Source organism: Trachemys scripta, chromosome 7, assembly GCF_013100865.1.
Source record: "Trachemys scripta elegans isolate TJP31775 chromosome 7, CAS_Tse_1.0, whole genome shotgun sequence".
Lineage (NCBI taxonomy): Eukaryota > Metazoa > Chordata > Testudines > Emydidae > Trachemys > Trachemys scripta.
In genome coordinates, this window is record NC_048304.1 from 102926697 (window position 1) to 102942537 (window position 15841).

The window sequence follows — 15841 nt, forward strand, 5'->3', positions numbered from 1 at the left end:
TCATTGACTTAATCTGGCTGATGTTAAGTAACATCCTTTCAGGTTAAGGAATAGGTTGGATATAAGGAAATATATTTTAAATTGTGCCAGATTAGTTTCCAAGTTTCCTCCTTCTGTGAGGTACCAAATTTTTCATTCCTTTTAACTACTGGTAATATTGGGTGAGAAGTGTGGGCATCCATCCACTTTGTAGATACATTTGTTGAGTGGGAGTTGGTATATTCTGGGGTCTGGCTGAACATGGTTATAAGTGGAATAGAATTCTTTAGTCAAGAATATTGAGTGTAATCCCGGACCGACAAAAGTCAATCAGGCCCGGATTTTAGTCATTGAGATTATTTTGGGGACTATTCACATCAGTCAGAGCGACTTCACTGGGACTATGCACGGTAGTAGAGGTTTGCAGGACTGGGCCCTAAATTGCAATACTGAGTTACTGAACTTTGTATGCATAGTGCTTCAGTTCTGACTGTAGTCAGACTATTACTCTGAGTCTGCAAGAACTACAGATTAAAAGTAATGGAAAATAATTCATCTAGGTAATGGATTTTTAACTCCTTTAGAATACTTAATATAAATGAACACATAGTACAGGAATTAAATGAAGAGATTTAAAGAAAGAAAAACAGTCTGAAAATAAAAATGAAGCTTTGTTCTTGCATCAGAATGTATTAGATCTTGCAATTTGCATATACAAATAATTCAGCAACATTCACTGGCGTTATAAACACAGCAAGATCAAATTATAAATGTAATAAAAGAAAATATCAGTGACAGCTGAAACTGTACAATACATACATACATTATAAAGATTTGACAAATTAAATACAATTTGTTACACAGAAACGTTTCAGTAACTTTACTTTAAAAATGATACTAGGGAAATGAAAACATTTCAAAACATTGAAAACACAGGTGGTCAGGCTCATTTTAAAAGTTTAAAAAACCGATACATAAAAATACTTTTAAAAACACTGGTAATTACAGTATGCATTCTTTATTAAGGCCCCAATTCAGCAAAGCACTTAAGTGCATGTTTCAGCAGCAGAAAAGCCAATGGTACTCAGCACATGCTTAAGTGATCTGCTGAGTAGAGATAGACTTAAAGTATATATTTAAATACTTTAATGAAGTGGGGCTTAATGTAACACATGAAAATAGACAGTAAAGTAAGTCACATAGTGACCAATAACGCATACGGACCAGAATTTACATTTTCTAATCACTATTTGGCATTTTAATGCAATTACATGCAATACAGAAAATTTATAAATTTCTATATATTTATTAGAGTGTTGTATTAAGCACAACCACCTTATTTGACTAAAAAGAATTGGAAAAAAAGCTTTCTAAATTATAATAAGAAAATGTCATTGCTTAGCCATATTTCTCACTTCTGAAATATTTTTATGGGTACTTCTGTTACATCTTAGATTAACTTAGTGTTACATCTTAGATGCCTTTATATTAAAGACAACAGGAATTTCTTGGCATTTTGGTTAATATTAATCAGGTTTTTTTTAGTATCTGATACTTCCTGCATCAGGAGGCTAACTTGCTGCCTTGTCTTGCAGTCATTAATCAGACAGAGAGCTGAGTCCTAAACCTGCAAAAGGATCGGTTAGAGTGGACCCTTCTGAACACATGGAAGTCAATGCGACTGTGCTGGCATATAGGTCTGAGTTGGCAGATCTCACTTCAGGAAAACTTAAATTATCTAACAAGGTTGTCTCCCTCTCTAAAGTGAGTTCTACTCCAGGAGGCAATTGTTAGGTAATATCAAGACAAATCTACCAAACATCTGAACACAGCCAGATCTTAAGGGCTGTCCAAGGAGCACTACAGAATAAAGGGAAAATGTGAAACAAAATATGTAGGCTGATTATTAGGGAAAAAAATCTCAACAGTGAGATCTACTTAGACTGTAGAATATACTCCCATGGGAAATGGTGGAAGCATACCTGTTTGTATTTAAAACTAGACTGAGCCATCATATGAGGTTTATTGTTGGGAATAATTCTGTAATGACTGAGGGATGAAATTATTAAGTGTATCATCATCAAATTTAGTATCTTAATTACATGCTCCCTATGCTACAAATATTTATATTGACCACCTTAGTGTATTGGCTTTTTGTACCTGCATGTATTTGATGCCTTTTATTTTAATATATTTTCCATTTTCACACCATGCCAGAATTGAAAGCTTATTTAACATTCTTTTCTTTAGTCAAATAAAGATTTTTGCATTTTGAATTAATCCATTAACCTCAAACTGTTCAGTCTTGCAACAAATTGTTTTAGTTGTTAAGTGCATAATTATTGTACAAATAAATATACAGCAGTGCAGTACTGGGAAGACAATAAGCAGTAAATGGCAGTGTTCTAAACTGTGCTTAAAGACTTTTAACCTGAACCATTTTCAATTCACTGTGTAATAAAAGGAGAGGTGTGAACACCTTTGCTACTCTTTGCATTATTAAAAGAATAACTAATTTGTATTTATTTCCGGATATTATAAATGAACATGGGATAAAGAGTGCAAGAACTTGAATGAAAACATCAGTTTAGGTTTGCTTATTTTTAAATAAGGCTTTTATGTTTGCATTCAAAAATCAATTAAACGAGATAACTATTGCATATTAGATATTAATATACATTAAATTAAATATTTCATATTTATTTGTGCTCATTAATTTATATAAGCTTTTTAAAGGATGAGAAAGATAGTTTTAAAATATTCAACATTCAGATGCCATGTGTCTTTTATACTTTCTGTCCCCCAAATCCTGTTTAGTTCTATGAAATATTTCATTATATATACACATGCAAACACATAGATATCCCCTTTTTTATTAGAGAAAGATCTGCTTTTTAACTATGGAGACATTATTTTAAGAATATACATTTTAAAATAATTTTTTCCTATCAACAGTCTTTACTGTTGATACCAGTGGGATTTCAATATTAAAATGCTTTTCCAAAAAATTTAAGAAGTTGCTTTTATATTCTAGTCAAGCAGAGAGTCTCAGTCTCTCTCGCTCTTTATTTTACACATTATATCAAGCTCTGTGTCTGTTTGTGGCAACAGGAATAAAGCCTCTTGCAATAGTTGACAGAAGCTCAGGTGCAGCAAAAATATTCTCAGCAGAATTTAATCTTCTGACATGCAAAAGATCTTCAAAACAGTGAAACTCACTCATAAATTTCAAACCTGTATTTCAGTAAGGAGCATTTAAAAATACATTATTCAATAAAAAAGCAAAGTAAAATGAACTTTCAAGACTACATTTAAATCAAATAATTTATTAAACTCTGTATTTACACTGAATTATTTCTAACTGACAGTTTATCTTGAAATAAAGCTGTACAATATACTGACTTTAAAAATCATGGCCGTTAACGTTTATTTTTAAGCTGTAGTTGGAGCATATGTTATTACACTCTGAGGGCCAGATTCTGACACCCTTACTCATACTGAATAGCACCTTACTTCAGGAACAGTCTCATTGCCTTCAATGGGACTATTTGGAGAGTAAGGTGCTATTGAAGATGAGTAAGGGTATTAGAATCTGGCTCCTAATAAACATTACTACTCATGAAATCAATTGTGTGTTATTGACTTCAGTGAGAGAAGGGTCAGAGCCAAAATAATAATTTAGCTTTCAACATATTCACTTTGATTCATTATTTAATATAAAATAAAAAACAGCTTTGTAAAATGTAGGGGCTACTAAACTTGGGAAATAAAATTAATATTGATAAATATTTTAATATATTGGAAAATGCAAAGAGAGAAATGAAACCAAGATTTGGTTAAAAATGTATATAACATTCAACAACATATATAGTGATATTTTGTATATGAACATTTATTATAATTAGCTTTTAAAAGATATTTATATTTGAGTAATTTATAATTTTATACAGCAAAAGTGACTTTTAAAGCAAAACAGACAATATCATTTACAGTAGGAATTATCATAATGGAAAATATGGTATAAATTAACATGATTTACAAATATTTATACAGACTATTAAATTAAAAAATAAGGCAGGAAGTTTTATTTGAAATTAGCATAATCAGAATATATATCAATGAAATCTTGTACCACTTTGTAGCAGAATTCATACTGTTCCTAAAAAATAAAAAAGAAATTCAGATTTACTTTGATTATACATTATGGATTTACCTAAATCTGATTATTACAACTTAATCATAAAGTGCAACATATTCTAAATTGGACAACAGCAAGTTTATGACAAAACAAATAATCTACCTGTTGATGCTAATTTTTATATTTCTGCTCTTTGCACAAAAGTTTTTTATGCTCAATTTTATTAACTTGCAAGTTTCATGGTCTTTATTAACTGATGCTATTTGTATGTAACTGAACCTGATAGTAGCTTCAGGGAGGATGATGGAACTGGGAGGTTGAAATACAGGAGGTCCACAAGAGGCTCTCTCTCAAAACTTAGTAGACATCTATAATATGAAAGAACTGGCAAACCACTGAGCCCAATCCTGCTAAGTACAAAGTATGTTTTGGGAGGTGCAAAGCATCCTGAATTTCCACTGATGTCAATATGAGTTCTGGGGTGATCAACATCTTCCAGAACTGGGTTCACAGTGCCTTTCAAACAACCTCAAAGCACCTTACAAACTCTCTATGCATAAAGCAACAGAAAGTCCTGTGGCATCTTTAAGCCTAACAGATGTATTGGAGCATAAACTTTCGAGGGTGAATGCATCCCACGAAGTGGGCATTCACCCAGGAAAGCTTATGCTCCAATACATCTGTTAGTCTTAAAGGTGCCACAGGACTCTCTGTTGCTTTTTACAGATCCAGACTAACACGGCTACCCCTCTGATACTCTCTATGCATAGATATTATGATTATTAAACAATTATATTTTAGTAGCACATAGAGGCCAAGTGTGGACCTGTTGAATTCCTGCCCCAAAGAACTAAAAATAAGAATATTCTCTCTCATTTTTACTTACACACACACAGAAACCCACCCCAGTTACAAATGAAATGCACACCTGCCAATCATACATAAACGAGCCATACTGGGTCAGACCAAAGGTCCATCTAGCCCAGTATCCTGTCTTCCGACAGTGGCCAATGCCAGGTGCCCCAGAGGGAATGAACAGAACAGGTAATCATCAAGTGATCCATCCCATCGCCCATTCCCAGCTTCTGGCAAACAAAATGAAATGCAGTCACTTCTGGGTAACAGTTATTTAATAGCATACAGCAACACTATGTATTTTCTCCTTGCTCTCCCCAGTGATAACACTGACCTCACCTTCTTCCAAGGTCACAGACCCACAATACAGTGTTTCCCAAACTTTTGAAAGCTGAGTCCCACTCCAGAAAAATGAAACCAGTCCTGCCTGGAAATGCTGCCATTTGTCACTAAAGACCTATCCATCTTAAATTTATATATCTTCCACTATCCCCTGGCTAGTTCTTCGTCCCTCCAAGGGAGGCACATTCCATGCTTTTGGAAACACTGGTGTGAATCTTCATAATATGATACTTTGTCTTTGTTCCTACAACACGAGGTAGTTAATGTTGACAGTAGTAAAGTATCAACACTCCCATTTAAATGAATGGGAGAGTTCACAGCTTAGAGCTACTATTCTGGACTCAGGTAGACATCTCTGCATTCGTTACACTCAGGGCATGTTTTGAAGGTTTGCTCCGCAACCATAACAGTGCTTAAATCATAGGCCTCTAGGACCCCTGAAGATATAGGCTCTATTCCTGGGTCTGTCACAGAGTCCCTTTGTGCTCTTGGACAAGTCACTTAATCTTTCTGTACCTCAGTTTCCCTACCTGTAAAATGAAGGGGAAAAAAATCTACCTCAGAGAAGTGTTTTGAGTAGGGCTGTCGATTAATCGCAGTTAACTTGCGCGATTAACTCAAAAAAATTAACTACGATTAAAAAAAATAATCAGGATTAATCACACTGTTAAACAATAGAATATCAATTGAAATTTATTAAGTATTTTTGGATATTTTTCTACATTTTCAAATATATTGATTTCTATTACAACACAGAATACAAAGTGTATAGTGCTCACTTTATATTATTTTAGTACAAATATTTGCACTGTAAAAATGATAAAACAAATAGTATTTTTCAATTTGCCTCATACATGTACTGTAGTGCAATCTCTTTATTGTGAAAGTGTAACTTACAATTTTTTGTTACATAACTTCACTCAAAAACAAAACAATGTAAAACTTTAGAGCCTACAAGTCTACTCAGTCCTACTTCTTTTTCAGCCAATTGCTAAGAGAAACAAGTTTGTTTACATTTACAGGAGATCCTGCTGACCACTTCTTATTTACAGTGTCACCTGAAACTGAGAACAGGCGTTCACATGGAACTTTTGCAGCCAGCGTTGCAAAGTATTTATGTGCCAGATATGCTAAACATTTATATGCCCCTTCATGTTTCAGCCACCATTCCAGATGGCATGCTTCCATGCTGATGATGCTTGTTAAAAAAAAAAAAAAAGGGTTAATTAAATTTGTGACTGAACTCCTTGGGGGAGAATTTTATGCCTCCTGTTCTGTTTTACCTGCATTCTGCCATATATTTCATGTTACAGCAGTCTCAGATGATGACCCAGCACATATTCGTTTTAAGAACACTTTCACAGCAGATTTGACAAAACGCAAAGAAGGTACCAATGTGAGATTTCTATGGATAGATACAACATTCAACCCAAGGTTTAAGAATCTGAAGTGCCTTTCAAAATCTGAGAGTGACGAGGTGTGGAGCATGCTTTCAGAAGTCTTAAAAAAGCAACATTCCAATGCAGAAACTACAGAACCCGAACCACCAAAAGAGAAAATCAACCTTCTGCTGGTGACATCTCACTCACATGATGAAAATGAACATGTGTCGGTCTGCTCTGCTTTGGATTGTTATTGATCAGAACCTGTCATCAGCATGGACGCATGTCTTCTTGAATGATGGTTGAAAAATGAAGGGACATATGAATCTTTAGCGCATCTGGCACATAAATATCTTGCGATGACGGCTACAACAGTGCCATGTGAACGCCTGTTCTCACTTTCAGGTGACATTGTAAACAAGATGTGGGCAGCATTATCTCCTGCAAATTGTAACCAAACTTGATTGTTTGAGCGATTGGCTGAACAAGAAATAGGACTGAGTGGACTTCTGGGTTCTAAAGTTTTACGTTATTTATTTTTGAAAGCAGTTATTTTTTGTACATAATTCTACATTTGTAAGTTCAACTTTCATTATAAAGAGATTGCATTACAGTACACCTCTACCCCGATATAATGCTGTTCTCGGGAACCAAAAAATCTTACCACGTTATAGGTGAAACTGCGTTATATCGAACTTGCTTTGATCCGCAGGAGTGCGCAGCCCCACGCCTCCGGAGCACTACTTTACCGTGTAATATCCGAATTCATGTTATATCGGGGTAGAGGTGTACTTGTATTAGGTGCATTGAAATATACTATTTATTTTGTTTTATACACTGCAAATATTTGTAATAAAAAGTAAATATAATGTGTACACTTTGTATTCTGTGTTGTAATTGAAATCAATATATTTAAAAATGTAGAAAACATCTACAAATATTTAAATAAATGGTATTCTATTATTGTTTAATCACGATTAATTTTTTTTAATCGCACAATTGATCGCGATTAATTTTTTAAATTGCTGACAGACCTAGTTTTGAGATTACTGTTTGTAAGGCACTTTGAGACTGTTGAATGGAAAGTGCTAGAAATGCAATGTATTGCTATTATTTATTAAAGTTTGTAGCTCTCCAGGAATCTGTGCTTGATGTTTGTTGAAAAACTATCTTCAGATATTCATAACTTTGTTAAATAAATATAAGCTAAATTCTTCTAATGTTCCAAAGGCACTTCTCCTCTGTGAGAACTAACTGCAAGTCAGTTTGATGTGTTTAAGCCATTTTTTTTTAGATAAAATTATCAACATTTTATTTAAAAAAGAACTAATGTAAGTGTTTTTTCATGATCACAACTCAAGAATGTCCACATGGATTTTTAAAAAATCTTTCATAATCCCCCTCCCCACAAACAAACAAAAATCAGCAGTTGGCTAACAACAAACACAGCAACTTTACCCCCAAAATTAATTTTTAGAAAGCCTATTTCATTATAAACGTCTATTTTATTTTGTAACACCTCTTTCAACCTAAGTATATAGTTGTTAAAAGTAGTCCCATAATATTATATTTATTGCAGCTAGTAAAGTGAGCCTTTGTTCTCTTCCCACCAGAACATTTAGAAAACTTACATCATTAGACAAAGATTCTTATTGTTAAATATCATACCAGTGTTTGCACCATATGTGGCCTTTGCATTCTTAAGCTCTTCACAGCTTGAAATACATCTAAGAGCCCTTCAGCCTTTACTCGTTCCAGAACATTGCTGAGTGCTATGAATGTACCTGTTCTTCCAGCTCCAGCACTGCAAGAAAAACATATTTCTTTTGCTTAATAAAATGTCAGGACATATCCATCCAAATTACAATAAAGAGCAACAAAGATACTTTACATAATAATTAATGCAGAATATTCAAGTACTGTTATTAGCAGACTTAGGGTACGTCTATACTTACGTCCGGGTTTGGCGGTAAGCAATCGATCTTCTGGGATCGATTTATCGCATCTTGTCTAGACGTGATAAATCGATCCCGGAAGTGCTCGCCGTCGACGCCGGTACTCCTGCTCCGCGAGAGGAGTACACGGAGTCGACAGGGGAGCCTGCTGCCGCATGTGGACCCGCGGTAAGTACTTTGTAGTTCGAACTAAGGTACTTTGACTTCAGCTACGTTATTCACGTAGCTGAAGTTGCGTATCTTAGTTCAAACTGGGGGGTTAGTGTGGACCAGCCCTAAAAGTCTCTTGCTTACTAAGTTTATTCATGTCATATGCATGGCATAACTTTCCATGTTATAATCAAGAATTAATAAAAAATAATTTTCAACCAGGCCAGTTCTGATAAAGTCCTGTCTCCTGCGAACACTTACAAATTCTTACAAACACTGGGCAAATTCTTTGTTGCTTATGAAAGGGAAGACTTGTCAACAACTGAACCATATTATATAGTACACCATCCCCTAACATCCCTATCAATGACACTAATTCCTGACCTACACTTTATTATTCTAGCTATGTGTCTCTCTTGATCAGTGATGGCTAATTGTTCCAAATTATGTGAATTGATGGAATTGATCTGTATTGGTATTTTTTTCCTTCTTGATCACTTTTCTGTAAGCAGGTAAGACTTCATATTTGATTGTCCAACAAGAAAATGTGGTTGTCCCAGTTGTCAGGCTCTGGCTTTATTGCTGCTGTTGTGACTATCTAAAGGCTTTTCCCTGCATTGTTTGTTTTGTTCTGGACTACTTTACCAGGATTTCTCATTTTTATTTTCTTATTTTTAGTGTGTTTGACTCTCATTTCGTTTTATAGATTTAGCTTTATCCTCAATTTAATACAGATTAAAATGTTACTGCTGCTACCAAGTCTGAAACTAAGACTCAGAACTGATACTCCATATTATATATTCAAATAGAAAGTACAATTCCTAAATCCTATTATGGATAAAATCCATCTAATTTGAAATCTAGCTCTGATCATGCAGAATAGCAATAGTTTAGTCCATATCTGCTGTTGAATGCACAAAGTGACTGTGTCCATTTTCTACCTTTACACTCACATTTCCCTTGTTTTTCAAATTTCAGCAGCAGGTTAGAGGTTTGCTGACATTATTAGTAAAAATAAAATAGGGCGGAGCTCCTTTCACTGCCATTTGACTAATGATCATTTGACCAATGTCAAAGATGAGTTTACATTTAGTCTCCTAATTTCACTATGGTTCAAAGTAACCAGTTACAACTAGTAGAGGACAAGTAACAGTGATTTGAACTGTGAGGCGCACAGCCACAATGGGGGAATAGTCATAAAAACCTGGGTGATTCTGGGAATCTGTGATGAAGCTAAATGAAAGACAGAAAAGTTTAATTCATGTCCCTAAACCAAGTAGAAATACAAAATAATTCATTACATTTGAATTTTTAACATATCTTAATCATTTATAAGCAGGATGAATGGTAATCACCATCAACGGTCATTGCTTTTACTTTATTTCCATCAAATAAGAAATCTTTCTGATAAGCATGTCCTTATGAAAAGATTAAGTACAAATGCATGTATCCTCAACTGGATACATTAAAGTCTAGTAGGAGGCAAAAGTTAACAGGTAAAATGTATTAGTTGTGCAATTCCCTACAGACAACTACTTTTATCAGATTAAAGGCAGCTGCAAAATCTAAAAAGGTTCAGATTTATATGTAATTAGCCAATCCCTAGAAAAACTGTCTAAAAGGTTGGTGACTCATTCTGAAATAGGTCCATAGCTGCAGGAAGATGAAAAAATGCTACAAGAATATAACAACATGAAATACTTTGTGTAAACATGTACACAGAAATAGTTAAATATGCTACTCATTCCCTTATGTCTAAACGGACAAAAAAAGGAAGCATCCCCTTTTATTGTTCCCCATACCATCTGTCCTCCCACCCCCAACTTGAGAAACTCTTTGGGTATAACTTCATCAGCGCCACACGTTTATCTCTAAAAAACAATTTAAGTGTGATTGCATGTAGGTTCAACTTCCCTTAGAAATGCAAGATAAAAATATATGTTTTATGGTTTACAGTACAGTACTCTCCCCTTCATATTTGTTCTTCCCTCTTTTCCTCAACAACCCCTTACTGAATCTAAAGAGGTTTAAAAGAAAAAATCCTTTAAACCTGGCCAATTTTAATTTGGCTCACAGAATAATATTGTTTCTTGAAGGATGGAAGAATCAAAGACAAATGAAAATCTGATGGGCAAACTGATGTGGCTACAGAAAAAATCCATTGCAGGGGGGTCCTTATACTCCACTTCAGCCTAGAAGAGAATGCCACTGCAGGTGAGAAGAAATAAAGAAGAGAAAAACTCAGGCATCTATAGAGAGGAAGAGACAGAGAACACAGGGCAGCTACAAAGACACTATGGAGGACAAAGAATTATAAAAACTGTCTCTAGGCAACACTCTTAGTAAAACCCTTAAATATTATGTAGTTTGATATTTTTATTATTATAATTGTTGTGGTCAGTCCTTGCCACTCTTAAATCTTCCTTAAATAAACTGAAGAAAATAAATAGAAGCCTGTGTTCTGAAAACTGGTAATATTTAATCTAGATAGAAACATGCAAATAATACAATTTCATTTGTTTTATTACATTATTGTTTTATTTAAATGTGGAGAGCCAAATTCATCCATACCTAACTCCATTAATTCACTGGGCTGGTAATGTATTTGGCCCAGTACGTTGGGCATTGTATCCTAGGCAATGGGGAAGTTCCTTAGCTTGCACTTCTTAGTTTAATGAGTGATCTATTTAAACATTTCAGCTGGATGTACATGAAGAAACATCTCACCTGATTACAGAGTATTATACAAAATATAAAGTAAGATTTTAAAAGTAATGGACATGTCCCAGTAACTGTTAGCCAGTGGCCAATACAGCAGTACTTCTGCTTTATTGGTCTTCACATTCTTGTTGGTATGATATGGACTATAAACAAAAAGCAACTAACAGAGTTTTTCAAAATAATCATGGCTTAAATTCTAAGATTCACACAGAGTGAATGTGAATGCTGAAAATTAATGGTATATCTGAACAAGACACAATGGGCCAAATCTCACACACCTCTCTCTAGCAAAACACCCATTAACTTCAATGGGACTTGTTCCTGAGCAAAGAGTGAAGGAACAGGCACCTCAATTCTCACTCAAGCAAAATTCGAAGGATATGGTCCAGGGATATGAGCAAATTCCAGCAGGAAATCTGGAATAATCTAGTAAAATGAGGATACATTATTTGGATTTGTTTTAGATTTTCCAATGTTAATTGCAGTATCTTATAAGTGTGTGTTTGCTATATGTCTATTTGTGCGAGCTAAAGTCGTTAAAAGAACAGGAGTACTTGTGGCACCTTAGAGACTAACAAATTTATTAGAGCATAAGTTTTCGTGGACTACAGCCCACTTCTTCGGATGCATATAGAGTCGTTAAGTCCTTCTTCAAATACACATTTCAGCCCAAGGAGATTTAACTGTATCAATGCTATTATTTTATTTTAAAATGTTATTTATAAATTCTTGTCAAAGGAAAAATGTAATCATTTCAGATACATATAATAAATTCATTTATGAGCTGTAGATAACAACAGGCCTTATTGTCCCCTATATGGGCTATTTTCCAAGAGATGTTTGGCTCCCAAACTCAGAAGATCTGGAATACACACACACATGCATCAACACACACACAACCATTTGCTCAGCAGCCTGTGAATCTGGACTTAAGTTCTGCCCCCTCTTCCAGTGCCCCTGGCAGTGAAGCTGTGCTCTCAGAGGTACTGCTACCATATCCATCCTTTGGAAGAGGTGTGTTCAATATTGTGGAAGGGAAAAGCAGGTGAATTAATGCTGATAAGATCTGCATTAACTTACTTGCCAAAATCCCAAGGTATCAGAGAGCTTTCAACCACTGGGCTTGCTCCCTATGCAGCCATTTGAAGGAGCGTCTAATAGGTCAGGGCTAAAAAAGGAAAATGATATTGTACGAGGTGGCACTAGATTTCCTCATGTTGATCTCTAGGTAGGATGTATTATTTTTAAAAAGTAGGAATAAATGCTAATTAGTACAACCTCTTTACCCACATATATACACATACTAGAGATTGAAAAACAATTCACAGACTGCATCAAAAAAGAGAGGGGGAAAATCTGGGTTATGTTAAACTTCCTTACACAAAATTCTGAGATAAACAAAGTAACAAAACCATATCACCCCTCATCATTGTCAGGTTTCATATCATCAGAGCTCTTGAGTAATATTTTATTTAAGAGGATTCTGCCTCATCATACTCAGTGAAAATGTCTGTTTTTTTCCTTCTAAGATAATACATATTTTGGCCAGTGAAAGAATTGCTCCTGTGCACTGTGAGATGTTTCTTCCATTGATAAGTTATTTATGAAATTGCAGAGAATATCATAACCTTGCCTCTATTCACCTTTTAAACCACCACTTTTTCCTCATCTGAGAGGCATTTTAAAACTGCAGATAAGGTAGGAAACATGACTTAGGGCCAAGGATTTTAGGGTTTTTTTCACTTTTTACTCCAGACAGGCTAAATTTAGACATTTCCCAATAAATCTCCAGTTACTGCATCCCTCCCTTGTAACCAGAGATGCCGCTCTCAAGAACCGAAGTGGACAGTCAGCATTTGGGAGTTCCTCTTTTGCCTTTTTGGAGGCACAACTACAAAAGAAAAATCATTGTCTCATGTATGAACCACAAAGAGTTAGTCACTTCCAGCACTTCACTACTTTTCATTGCCCAGTTTTGTTTTTAAGAATTTGATTGTAATGTTTAATAAGTCATAGGCATGTTAAAGAGATTTGCTCTAAGCAGTTTTTGTTTTAATTTGCAAGTTCTCTAAATGACAAACAATGATTTTGGTGATATATGAATCAGTAATGTGCCTATATTTTAAGGGATAAGGAAAGCTTATTTTTGCTGATAATAATTTTCATACAAATACAAACAGCTCACCCATGATTATTAGTGTCATGTTTCTCTGTCAGAAAAACACATCACAGTGGATAACCAAAACCGGCTTTAACAGTTGCTACATTAGACATTTAATTTTCTGTATGCAATATGATTTAAACAAAAAATTAAACCAAGTACTTGACTAAATGTATGCTATTGCAGGTGGCAGAGATTATAATCAAAAGTACACAACTCAAAAATTAAATAAGAGTGCATTCTGCTTTACAGACATAACATTCATGGATAAAAATGGCTAAATTAGATCCTTCTACTTAGAAGGTGAAAGCTGAACTTCCCACGAATAAAGACACTAAAACACATACTTAAGAGGGGAATCAAGCCGGGGGCAGGTCTTTAGCTGGTGTAAACTGGCATAGTTCCATTGACTTCAGTAGACAATTTACCTGAGGATCTGCCCCATTGGCTTCCTTCCCTTCTTAAGCATGTGGGAATCACTGCATACCTTGGGCAAGGAGCTACTGCAATTGCAAGCTCACACTTGCACAGAAAATTCCTAAATTCCTCAAGGCTTAGAGTTTAATCCTCAAAATACATGGGCTCACATTAACATACATCTTGGAAAATCAGCTGCTGGACTTGAAATGCACTAGGTGGTTTTTCAAGATTTGAATCTATGTGTATCTGAGAGAAGGTTCTAGTCATAGCCTTAAGAATGTGGATGTGAGAGTTTTCAAGTATAGCAGATGATTTTCCAAAATATACTCTCATGTGAATCTATGTAACTGAGAAGAGTAGAGAGTTCTAAGTCTTAAGGATTTTGGAATACTGTTTTTATCATTCTAGTGGTGTTTTGAAATAAACATATGTTAAAATTCCGGGAGAAATGTGGCCTACAACATTAACCTAATTCTTCAAAGCTTTTGTGGGTCTGAGAGGATGGAAGTATTAGATGTAATATGTGGTTCTAGTTCCTTGACTTCCAACGTGTTGCATTAACCAAAGGAATACTGTTAGGCAAAAGAGCGGCTTTTCTCCCTACTGATTGGCTAAAACTATCCCATATTTTACCCACTTTAATTAGCATTCAACGTCCTGACTTACTAACAGATTTCAAAAAGTAGTTGCTGGAATCCACTGTCAAACTGCAGAATCAGGCACTAAAACTGTTAGTGTCCACGAGTTCAATTGGTACAGAGAAAATAAGCCTTTAGGGAAAATATGTGAAAATAGCAAAGCACAAAACAAATCAGAAGCAAAAAGTAGGAGAGAGGAATTGCTTTTTCTGTTAATTAATGTGCATATTCTTAGACCATGTCCTGAATGTCGACAGACTCAAGCTCCCCGACATTCAAATCAAGGCACTGTTAGCAAAAGTGTCACCACAGCTGTTTGTTCCAATGGTGCATGAGAACACAGATCTTTCAAGTAACCCAAACCCAAATCATAGGCTTCATGGATCAAGACCAGCGCCTTTAATTGTTCCCAGAACAAACTGAAAGTCAGTGCACCCTTCAGAGAATAGGTGTAATATGCTCTCCATCACTAACTCATAGCTGGTAAGTGGGCAGCTGCATTCTGCACTAGCTGTAGCTTCCAAGTGGTCTTTGAGGGTAATTCCCTGTAGAGCACATTGCAACAACCAATTTGGAGAGGGAAATAATCAATTGCCTGTTATCAAAAGGCAAATGGCTGCTGCCAAAATCCAAAGGCACTTCCAGTTTGCAGACCTCATTGAAAAAAAAGATGGGCGTACCTCTACAAATAACATTCACTGTCACCATCATACTGCAGATGCTAAGCGTCTCCCCTGCTGGAGACCACAGACAGGTGCTGAAAACCTCAGGGTCAATACAATAAAAGGCTACTGTTAGATCTAAAAGAATCAGCATGGGAACTTGACCTCTGTCTATTTCTAAGGGATAATCAACCAATGAAATTAGTGTAGTTTGTGCACCACACCCAAGTCAACAGCCGGATTAAAAGGGGGTAATCTGAGGACTCCAGACATCACCAGAGTTGTCCTACCACAAACTGCTGAATAATCTTCCCCAAAAAGGGGAAATTAGAGACAGGTGATAGTTACTATTTGTATCAAGGTAATGCTTGGGAGCACCAGTCATAGAGCAGACACAGAATAAAGAGATGCCCTAAAGAGTTTACATGCTAATTACAA

At 35.3% G+C, this 15841-nt stretch overlaps 1 protein-coding gene across 5 annotated transcripts in view; it reads right to left on the reverse strand.

Annotated features, from left to right (window-relative positions):
• Nucleotides 1-649: 649 nt before the first annotated feature.
• The window catches only part of PTPRE (protein tyrosine phosphatase receptor type E), a 199021-nt gene continuing 183829 nt past the window's right edge, over nt 650-15841 (reverse strand). For all 5 annotated transcript variants that reach the window (XM_034776553.1, XM_034776554.1, XM_034776552.1 and 2 more), the window contains 2 exons: nt 8365-8500; nt 650-4138 (listed from right to left, as the gene is read on the reverse strand). In XM_034776553.1, the coding sequence (XP_034632444.1) occupies nt 4064-4138; nt 8365-8500 (211 nt within the window). In that variant the 3' untranslated portion in view covers nt 650-4063. The remainder of the gene's footprint in view (nt 4139-8364; nt 8501-15841) is intronic.